The 11,842-nt window shown below is 45.7% G+C and overlaps 1 protein-coding gene across 10 annotated transcripts in view; it reads left to right on the top strand.

The window, feature by feature from the left end:
• The window catches only part of LOC110529452 (AT-rich interactive domain-containing protein 1B), a 98,716-nt gene that overhangs the window by 53,495 nt on the left and 33,379 nt on the right, over positions 1-11,842 (top strand). For all 10 annotated transcript variants that reach the window (XM_021611627.3, XM_090242632.1, XM_090242629.1 and 7 more), the window contains 3 exons: positions 6,118-6,352; positions 7,174-7,263; positions 9,315-9,497. In XM_021611627.3, the coding sequence (XP_021467302.3) occupies positions 6,118-6,352; positions 7,174-7,263; positions 9,315-9,497 (508 nt within the window). The remainder of the gene's footprint in view (positions 1-6,117; positions 6,353-7,173; positions 7,264-9,314; positions 9,498-11,842) is intronic.

The following is an 11,842-nucleotide window of genomic DNA, read 5'->3' as shown; positions in this document are numbered from 1 at the left end:
TTAAGAAAGGCATTGATGTTTATGGTTAGGTACACGTTGGAGCAACGACAGTCCTTTTTCGCGAATGCGCACTGCATCGATTATATGCAACGCAGGACACGCTAGATAAACTAGTAATATCATCAACCATGTGTAGTTATAACTAGTGATTATGATTGATTACGTTTAATGCTAGCTAGCAACTTACCTTGGCTTCTTACTGCATTCGCGTAACAGACGGGCTCCTCGTGAGGCAGGTGGTTAGAGCGTTGGACTAGGTTGCAAGATTGAATCCCTGAGCTGACAAGGTAAAAATCTGTCGTTCTGCCCCTGAACAAGGCAGTTAACCCACCGTTCCTAGGCCGTCATTGAAAATAAGAATGTGTTCTTAACTGACTTGCCTCGTTAAATAAAGATTAAATAAAGGCGTAAAAAAATATATTGGCGTCCAAAATGACCAAAATACCGATTTCCGATTTGTTATGAAAACTTGAAATCAGCCCTAATTAATCGGTCAACCTCTAGCCTGTATGGACATTGTTTTGCGAACAGTTTCAACATTTCTGCATGCCGTGTTGCATTATTCAAGTGTGTTAACGTCTGTGCAGCATGAGTGGGGACTGGAGAGCTAATGTAGCCCAGACAGCCCTAGCAATGAATGGAGCAGGCTCTTTAGGCTGTATTGGGACTGTGCTGTAATGGGACTGGGCTGATAGACTTGATCCTCTCAATCACATGAGACAGATTTGACAGAAGTACCGAACATACAAAAGTTCTCGTACCAAACCACTTTGGGTTTTTTTGTAGCAAAAGTACAGAAGTTTCGATTACAGTGCACTAGTGTTACACGGTATAAGGGAATAGGGTGCAATTTGGGATGCAGCCAACCAGGACATCCAGAGCCACGGTGATGAGCGCCGTCTGAAACGGGGACTTCAAACAGAACAAAAAGCCTCTGTTGGCTGTCAATATTTTAATTGGGCATGAGTGTGTGAGGTTGTCCCCGGAGGGCCATGTGTGTGTTGTTGGCGGGAAGGAGAGAGACTCCATCACACCAACCCTCGGGCTAAATAGGAGACAGGATGAGAGGGGAGAAAAGGCAATGAGTACCACAGGTTTCTATTTCAGCCCCCTCTCAATTTGTCCTCTTTTTATGATCCTACTGCTACAGCAGTGCTTGTGGAGTCGTCTACTGAAAGGCACAGCCAGTCAGTGTGCATATGAACTGGTGTTCAGAGTGCTGAAGACGGAAGAAGGACCTTGACTTCTATGCACATCACAGAACCAATGTGTCTCTCTCGCGTTCGCTCTCATTACTATTCTGCACCAGTGCCTGAGTGCTGTTTTCTGTCCTTCAGGCTCTCTGCTTTTACTCTGCTTTGTAGTGGTGTTTGTGTTGAAAGCTGGGTGGCTGGTGCATCTTCCTATCCCAGCACACACTCCCACCCATAGTGGGGCCAGATGGAGAAGTAATCCAGTCCTCTGATATGGGTTCAGGCATCAGAACCTAAACATCACCCTGAGTTACATTATCAGGAATCCGGCAACTGGATGTATGCCATCAAACTCATCTAAAGTTGTCCTCAGAAGAAACGCCCATCAGTCTTCTTTTGAACATGGCATTATTGTGCCGCCTCATCCCTACCCAAGAGAGACTGCACTTCCCACTGGAGGCTGTCTGTCTAATCTCCCATCCATCGCTCTGCACCGAGTCACGTTCCCACTGTCTCTAGACACACGCGTCGTCTCCTGAGAGCGCTCATCAAACTTAATACGCCAGGCAGCTCTCCTTGTCAGATTTCACAGAGTCTGATTCCCCTCCTTAGCCTTCTGAATGTCTCTGTGTGCGTACACCACAGTGTTCTGCTCAGGACCACTGCCACCGCTGCTACCCCCTACTGGGACACATTTGATGGGGGAAAGATCTAGGCCCAGGCCGTCCCACTGGCCTTCCTTTACTATTTTCTCAATAGCATATTTGTCAAAGGCAATACTTTTCTTCAAACTATATGGACAGAATCAAACGGCTGGGGGATGAGAAGACGATGGCGGGTGCTCTGGTGAATGTGTCATAGCTACTTTAGAGCCCCAGCTCCATCTAATCGTCTGTCTGCCCATCAGCAACATCTTGGGTGCGTTGTGTCCAAATAGCCAGGCTATGAGCAGAGAGGGCAGCGATGTGCTTACTCCCCCACACTATGCACAGTCAGCACACTGCTCCTTGCTGCCTGGAGTGAATCTCACACACACACACACACACACAGGCTGAGCAATCCTGGGGGCTGAGAAATAAGAGAGCTGGGAAACAAATTATCAGCAGGTGAACAAAACTGGAAAGCAACTTTCTCTCTCTGCAATGTGGCGCATGTGTGCATGGCTCCTTCATGGTCCCATTTCAACCGTTTCCGTAGCAACCCACATTTATTTATCCCTCTTCTTTCACTGCCGTGTCCATAGTGACAGAGCAAGGTGAGGGAAGGGAGGCGGTTAAAAAGCCTGAATAATTATATCCGTAAAGTTAGTAAGCTGGGGCCACTAACGAATGGGAATAATTATATCCGTAAAGTTAGTAAGCTGGGGCCACTAACGAATGGGAATAATTATATCCGTAAAGTTAGTAAGCTGGGGCCACTAACGAATGGGAATAATTATATCCGTAAAGTTAGTAAGCTGGGGCCACTAACGAATGGGAATAATTATATCCGTAAAGTTAGTAAGCTGGGGCCACTAACGAATGGGAATAATTATATCCGTAAAGTTAGTAAGCTGGGGCCACTAACGAATGGGAATAATTATATCCGTAAAGTTAGTAAGCTGGGGCCACTAACGAATGGGAATAATTATATCCGTAAAGTTAGTAAGCTGGGGCCACTAACGAATGGGAATAATTATATCCGTAAAGTTAGTAAGCTGGGGCCACTAACGAATGGGAATAATTATATCCGTAAAGTTAGTAAGCTGGGGCCACTAACGAATGGGAATAATTATATCCGTAAAGTTAGTAAGCTGGGGCCACTAACGAATGGGAATAATTATATCCGTAAAGTTAGTAAGCTGGGGCCACTAACGAATGGGAATAATTATATCCGAAAAATCATGCAAGCAGCACAAGTCTGGAGGAATATATGTAAACAGGTAGAAGTGGTCCCCCAGTGCCTTTTCAATTGGTGAAATAAAGGCTTTGTTGTTGAAATATGCAACACATGCTGAAAACTGAAGAGAAGACCTTGGCTTGCATCCCAAATGCCACCCTATTCCCTTTATCGTGCACTACTTTTGACTAGAGCCCTATGTACTCCTATGAAGTGTGCTATGTAGGGAATTGTTTGTCACGTGCCGAATACAACAGGTGTAGACTTTACTGTGAAATGCTCATTTACGATCCCTTCCCAACAAAGCAGAATTTAAAAAGTCAAGAAAAAAGGGGATGATAATAAAATAACAATAATGAGGCTGGATACAGGGGGGCTGGATACAGGCGGGCTGGATACAGGCGGGCTGGATACAGGCGGGCTGGATACAAGGGGGCTGGATACAGTGTGCAGGGGTACGAGGTAGTCCAGGTAATGTGTACATGTAGGTAGGGGTAAAAGTGACTAGGCAATCAGGATAGATAATAGAGTAGCTGCAGCGTGTGTGTGTGTGTGTGTGTGTGTGTAGTCCAGTGAGTGTATAGTGCCAGCGCAAGAATGTCAGTGCAAAAAATAATACATGTTTATACAATAAACAAAACATAATTACAAATAAATAAATAAATAAAACCCCAAAAAAGGCAGTCAATGCAAATATTAGGGACGCTGCACTCAACCCCCATTATCTCTAATGATGCTCCCCTGTGATGGTGAATAGGAGCATCCAACCCCCATTACCTCTAATGATGCTCCCCTGTGATGGTGAATAGGAGCATCCAACCCCCATTACCTCTAATGATGCTCCCCTGTGATGGTGAATAGGAGCATCCAACCCCCATTACCTCTAATGATGGTGAATAGGACCATCCAACCCCCATTACCTCTAATGATGGTGAATAGGACCATCCAACCCCCATTACGCCTAATGATGGTGAATAGGACCATCCAACCCCCATTACCTCTAATGATGGTGAATAGGACCATCCAACCCCCATTACCTCTAATGATGGTGAATAGGACCATCCAACCCCCATTACGCCTAATGATGGTGAATAGGACCATCCAACCCCCATTACGCCTACTGATGGTGAATAGGACCATCCAACCCCCATTACCCCTAATGATGGTACCATCCAATCCCCATTACCTCTAATGATGGTGAATAGGACCATCCAACCCCCATTACCTCTAATGATGGTGAATAGGAGCATCCAACCCCCATTACCTCTAATGATGCTCCCCTGTGATGGTGAATAGGAGCATCCAACCCCCATTACCTCTAATGATGCTCCCCTGTGATGGTGAATAGGAGCATCCAACCCCCATTACCTCTAATGATGCTCCCCTGTGATGGTGAATAGGAGCATTCAACCCCCATTACCTCTAATGATGGTGAATAGGACCATCCAACCCCCATTACCTCTAATGATGGTGAATAGGACCATCCAACCCCCATTACCTCTAATGATGGTGAATAGGACCATCCAACCCCCATTACCTCTAATGATGCTCCCCTGTGATGGTGAATAGGAGCATTCAACCCCCATTACCTCTAATGATGGTGAATAGGACCATCCAACCCCCATTACCTCTGATGGTGAATAGGACCATCCAATCCCCATTACCTCTAATGCTGGTGAATAGGACCATCCAACCCCCATTATCTCTAATGATGCTCCCCTGTGATGGTGAATAGGAGCATTCAACCCCCATTACCTCTAATGATGGTGAATAGGGCCATCCAACCCCCATTACCTCTAATGATGGTGAATAGGACCATCCAACCCCCATTACGCCTAATGATGGTGAATAGGACCATCCAACCCCCATTACCCCTAATGATGGTACCATCCAATCCCCATTACCTCTAATGATGGTGAATAGGACCATCCAACCCCCATTACGCCTAATGATGGTGAATAGGACCATCCAACCCCCATTACCCCTAATGATGGTACCATCCAATCCCCATTACCTCTAATGATGGTGAATAGGACCATCCAACCCCCATTTCCTCTGATGCTACCCTGTGATGGTGAACTAGAAAACCCTTTCGGACACATGTAGGAACTTGAGAGGAGTGCAGATGAGAGGATCCCACTGCACAGTAGGGTGCATTGCAGTCAAGTGTAATTGGCTGATTTAGTCTGTGTGGTTTTTAAATGCATAGCTGGGATGCTATTAACTGCTTTGTGGCGCTGTGGGTATTTTAAGTGACTGATCATAAAGTAAGTGGTTGTTAAGGCCTCAGAGGAAGTGTCATATTGACGGGTGACAGGTCGTAGTTAGGAGCTGCCTGCTTGCCAGCTGGGAGAGAGGCCACCGACCACACCGTTTCCACAACTATCAAAAGCGCAGAAGGAAAAAGGGAGGCACATTGGAGGGCAACTCATTGGCACTATTAAACTCTTGTCTTCATTCTTGATTTGGCATTGAGGACATTTGGCATGGCTCTCTTTTGTAGGTAGGTACTTTGGCCAAATCTGCTTAAATTTGAGGTGTTTATGCCACTTAGGTAAATTGGTGATTGTTGCCATGATGCTGGTTTCATCCCAAATGGCATCCTATTCCCTATATAGTACACTAGTTTTGATCAGGCCTCTGGTTAATAGAAGTGCACTATTTAGGGAATAAGGTGCCATTTGTTTCTCTGGCTATTAAAGCAGTAGTATAGACTGAGAGATGGCCATCTGGCCTGCCTGGTTTTGGCTTTAACCGAATTTGGTAAAAACCTTCCTCCTGGACATCGAGATTTCCAACACTCCCAATGTCTTTCTGTCTATGTTGGACGTTATGTCAAGTGACTGGTGAAGTTTTTACCATCTGTTGGTGAAGAATGCTTAGTGGTATTTCTTCTGGGTCGTGTTTGTTCAGGGCACAAAACGGAGCACAATTTAAAATGTTTTGCAGGTAGTCGCTCCCTGTTTCAGTCCATTTTCTTCAGTTTGGTGCCGAATGAACACAACCCTGGCTTTCCCCTTGGTTGCTCTCTCCTCTTCTGTTCCAGGACCTGTCTGGGTCTATAGATGACCTTCCCACGGGCACAGAGGTGGCTATCAGCTCAGCGGTCAGTGCTTCGGGGTCCACCAGCAGCCAGGGCGAGCAGAGTAACCCGGCCCAGTCTCCCTTCTCACCCCACATGTCCCCTCGCCTGCGTAGCGGCCCCTCCCCCTCCCCCGTGGGATCACCCGTGGGATCCAGCCAATCGCGCTCCGGACCGATCTCCCCCGCCAGCGTCCCAGGTATAGAATGAATCCCTGCCACCATGCACCTAGGTCTAGGAGACACCTACACACTCTACCACATCTCTCACACACACACACACACACACACACACACCTACCTACCTCGGACAGGGAGTAAGGACCAGTGTGCTAGGCTTGATACAGTAACTGAATGTGTAGTATTTCATCCATTATATTTCAGAGAGCAGTTCTGACACACTGAGACAGCCACAGTGGAACTGCAGCAGCTCTGGTTGTCATGACTGTGGAAGAAAAAAGAGCTCCTTTGTCTCATTCCAGTCAGTTCTTTCTGAACTTCTTTTGAGTTAGTGACTCTATAGTAGCTAGTCACAGTGGGAGGGGGAGAGACGTCTGTTCTTATATCTGTACAGGCAGCTGGGGCAGTCAGGGGAGGTTCTCTAGCTGGTTTATACTCCAGCTCCAAAAGAAAGGCCTCGGTCATTAAAATAGTTTCTAAACTATGTTAGCAGTTCGGAGTCACTTTAACACAATTACTCTCCCACAGTGCAGCGCATTGTTGGCCTTGTTGACTCCAGGGCTGGACTAGTTGGGGGAGTTTTGTTATTTGCGGGCAAAGTTAGTTCATTCGCCTTCTCTCTCACTGCTCTGGGTGATAACGAGGTCGATGGGAGACCATTTAGCCGTTGACACCCACACACGCTCTCACCCCTACTGGGAGAGCTGTCAGTCATTAGCCCCCATTAGGGAGGGGTTCCTTTAGCTGGACACACTGCTGCTCTTCAGGCCATCACACTGACGCGAAGGAGCTGGGGACGTGTGTGTGTGTCCCACTGACGTTTGCCCCTCTCTCCTCCCAGGCACCCAGATGGCCCCACAGACCCCTGGGAACATGTCTGATGTGGGTTCCCATTCCACCCTGAGCCAGTCCCCCATGTCTCAGGAGAGAGGTGAGATTCTCCTGCACATTACACCACCTGTGACCCACAACCCCCCTCTTCCGGGAGATTTAAGATGAAGAGTCAGAGTAATCAGCAACCAACTCGTATATCCACGGCCGCTTCTGTGGTCAAATCCATGTTCGTTTCAACAGTGGTTTGATAAAGGTCTCCTCTGGTGTACACAGCCTGACCCCAGGACGGAAGTCATCTAATTGTACACCATAAGCCGTAGTCCCTCCCTAATGATGTATAGCAGTCCATTTCTCCTGCTGGGTTTTCCATAGGATCATTAGTACAACAGATTAGCCATAGATTCCACTCCCTCTATACCTCTGGGCTGCTGTCAGCACTGGGCCAGAACTTCAGCATGTTTCCCAAATGGCACCCCATTCTCTATTTAGTACACACGTTTTGACCAGGGCCTATAGGGCTCTGGTCAAAAGTAGTGCACTATGTAGGGAATATGGTGCAATTTAGGACATAGACTCTGCCTTTATAGAGTAACCATGGCTGTGCCTCTCAGCGGCTGCCAATATGGTTGTCAGTGACCAAGCAGTCAGACATGTCAATCAGGCTGTTTTCTATGGCCCACCCTCAGCCCAGCCAGCCAGCCCAGCACTGGGTAAAGGCCTAGAAAGTAATAGTCAAAATAACACCTCAGCTGCCAGCTAGGCAGAACCTTTTTCTCACTGTCTAAAGGGGATCATTGTAACAGTGGTGGCATTAATACAAACGATTAGTCACTCCAAGCTTGGGGAGCGGAGTCTATTGAAATGGAGCATGTGAGTGAGCTGCTGAACCACGGGGAAGGGGGAAGTCATCAGATTTTCCTATTGGCCTTATCAGGACTGTATGAAGAGTATTTTACTAGGATGCCCATTAGCTACTGTTAAAGCAGCAGCGACTCCCATCCTGGGGTCCACATGAAACATGTCATAATACAGAACATGAATAGACAAGGACAGAAATACTTCAAATAAGAATAGATGTGTTAAATAGGTCAATGGAACTCGACCAAAACAATGGAAATGCCATGGAAACGCATGGGGGAAAGATCTCCTCATTGCACCCCCAGTTAAATTTGCCTACATTTTAGTCTATTTCAGACTATTTTTGAGGTAAAAATTGAAGTGTGGATGTCAACCCCAACACATGTCCATGTCATCGTCACCAATCGATTGCATTACAGTTAAAAACAACTGACTACCACCACCCATTTCTGTATGCTAGCTATGCTGCCAGGTTATATGGTCCGAAGTTGGCATTTAACACTCACTTTTGAACCTGAAAAGGGACAACTTCTAAATGTTATGCAGTGAAAACAGCCAAACGATCCAAATGGGACTTTAGTAACCACATTGTCTGTTAAAATGCTTCAATCATGACGGAGTTCACCAATATCCACTTGCTTAGATCAGATTTGTTGAATGTGTTCCAATCCGGCGTTTCTATCCCCCATCGTCTGTATTCCGTTGACGCCTTAGCATGATATGCATCATGTACTCATTCATATTTAAAGGGATAGTTCACCCAAATTAATTTCTTTCTTACTGTGTCTATTGACTGATTACATGGTAAGTAAACCAGTATGTCATTTGGGTGAGCTATCCCTTTAAGAGGTAGTGAGTTTGTGTATTCAAGTGGTTGTATCACTCCTCTGCCCTTAGAATGAGGTTTTGATCAAGTGAGATGAAAAGATCACATTTCAAACACATGGGAGACCTTTTCCATGGCGGGCGGGTGGATGTATTAGCTCTTGTGCTATTTGTCATCCTTTCAGATCAGTTTAAATGTCAATTTGGACGTTTGCTGTAGCATTTGGTAGTGGTTTTCAAAAGGCAAAGGTAAGTGTTACCATTCAACTCAAGCGAGTACACTTCAATTGAACTCAATTGCTACATTGACAATTGGGTTCAAATATAATGGAGTCTGAGAGGAAAATGTCTCCTTTTAAGAGTAGCTAGGTTACCTCAGTCCTAACCTTCCTATAGTTCTGCTTTCAATGAGAACTATTTTAACAGGGCTCTCTCCTTTCGCTCTCATTCTTTTGTTCTTTCCAGGGTTCCCACCTGCCATGCAGTGGAACACCACAGTCCCCCAGCAGTCAGGTCAGGGACCCGCCATGTCCCCTCACTCATCCCCCGGGGGCTCCATGCACCCCCAAAGCTCCTACCACCAGCAGCAACTGCAGGGGGGCCCTGGCCCCTCGTACGGACCCCAGACCAGCCAGTACGGCCCCCAAGGTAATATTCCACTCCGGGGTGACGTTTCCCCTAAGTACAGATCTAGGGTCAGCTTCCTCTTTTTTTAAGGACCAATAAATGTTATTATTATTATCATTATTTAAAAAACAAAAAATGTCAAATAGGAACTCGGTTGTGTATTCTATTAACAGTAAGTTGAGACCCCAAGGTGCCATTTTGAAATGTGGTTGTGTATCAGCAGTCACTCAATTAACCCATGTCAGCTAAAAGGATACGGTACGCAGACCCATGAGCCACTGCAGCCCCTCACGAGTTCCAGTTTTTGGTAGCCCCACCCCCATACCTGGTCTAGCAGCAAATTCACCCTTCTCCTAATATTCCTCCAAGGTAACACATCCTCCATGCTGATAATGATAATATTCCTCCAAGGATACACATCCTCCATGCTGATAATGATAATATTCCTCCAAGGTAACATCCTCCATGCTGATAATGATAATATTCCTCCAAGGTAACATCCTCCATGCTGATAATGATAATATTCCTCCAAGGATACACATCCTCCATGCTGATAATGATAATATTCCTCCAAGGTAACACATCCTCCATGCTGATAATGATAATATTCCTCCAAGGTAACATCCTCCATGCTGATAATGATAATATTCCTCCAAGGTAACACATCCTCCATGCTGATAATGGTAATATTCATCCAAGGTAACACATCCTCCATGCTGATAATGGTAATATTCCTCCAAGGTAACACATCCTCCATGCTGATAATGATACTATTCCTCCAAGGTAACACATCCTCCATGCTGATAATGGTAATATTCCTCCAAGGTAACACATCCTCCATGCTGATAATGATACTATTCCTCCAAGGTAACACATCCTCCATGCTGATAATGGTAATATTCCTCCAAGGTAACACATCCTCCATGCTGATGATGATACTATTCCTCCAAGGTAACATCCTCCATGCTGATAATGATAATATTCCTCCAAGGTAACATCCTCCATGCTGATAATGATAATATTCCTCCAAGGATACACATCCTCCATGCTGATAATGGTAATATTCCTCCAAGGTAACACATCCTCCATGCTGATAATGATAATATTCCTCCAAGGTAACACATCCTCCATGCTGATAATGATAATATTCCTCCAAGGTAACATCCTCCATGCTGATAATGATAATATTCCTCCAAGGTAACACATCCTCCATGCTGATAATGATAATATTCCTCCAAGGTAACATCCTCCATGCTGATAATGATAATATTCCTCCAAGGTAACACATCCTCCATGCTGATAATGATAATATTCCTCCAAGGTAACATCCTCCATGCTGATAATGGTAATATTCCTCCAAGGTAACACATCCTCCATGCTGATGATGATAATATTCCTCCAAGGTAACACATCCTCCATGCTGATAATGATACTATTCCTCCAAGGTAACGTCCTCCATGCTGATGATGATAATATTCCTCCAAGGTAACACATCCTCCATGCTGATAATGATACTATTCCTCCAAGGTAACATCCTCCATGCTGATAATGATAATATTCCTCCAAGGTAACACATCCTCCATGCTGATAATGATAATATTCCTCCAAGGTAACACATCCTCCATGCTCGTGGCTGATGATGATGCTGGTGCCCATACAGCCTGTTAATTCACACTGGCCTTTTCACATCAGAACTCTCTCCCCTGTAGCAGGAGGCTAGTGGAATGGTGGCAATCCTATGACTATATTCTATGGCCCAACATACATTTCTACAGGGTTGGAGAGAGCAGGGTTTTTTCCACAGCTCAGTAAATCTCCAATCTACCTCCCAAGTGTTCCATGCTATGCTTTGCATATACTGTAGCCTACTTTGCATCTCTCACTTTCTCTCTCTCACTCACACACCCGTCTGGGGTAGAGGAGGAGACTTGTTCCATCTCTTTTTATGTGGCTGGTTGTGCTATCCAGCACACCTGGTTTTAAGTACTATTTGAAATAATTTCCCTCTGATGCGTGTCGCAATGGAACCAATAGAAGTTTCCCAAAACGCCAAACCCGCCCACCTAGTATTTGAACCCAGGTCTTTGTAGTGTGGTGTCCAGAGCCAGACACCAGGCACACACAGCAGGGACTATTAATCAGGGATCTGGAGCAGGGAGAGCGGGTGGGGGCAGAGACCTGAGCTATGAAAATGCACACACATTGGTCACGCATTCATCAAGGCATGCTACAACACGAGATGGATTACCGTAATGACCCAATTTGTGTGAGCCCTGTTCCAGATGAGCGCTCACGACGTCCATGGGTCGGTTTCCATCCTTCGCTGAAACAGAGTAGATTGATGAATGCTGCACGCTTTCATCCAG

The sequence above is a fragment of the Oncorhynchus mykiss genome, chromosome 8 (genome assembly GCF_057628025.1).
Source record: "Oncorhynchus mykiss isolate SJ-2025 chromosome 8, ASM5762802v1, whole genome shotgun sequence".
In the NCBI taxonomy this organism is placed as follows: Eukaryota; Metazoa; Chordata; class Actinopteri; order Salmoniformes; family Salmonidae; genus Oncorhynchus; species Oncorhynchus mykiss.
Note: the sequence above shows the minus strand (reverse complement) of the source record. Positions and strands in the feature narration are given on the sequence as shown.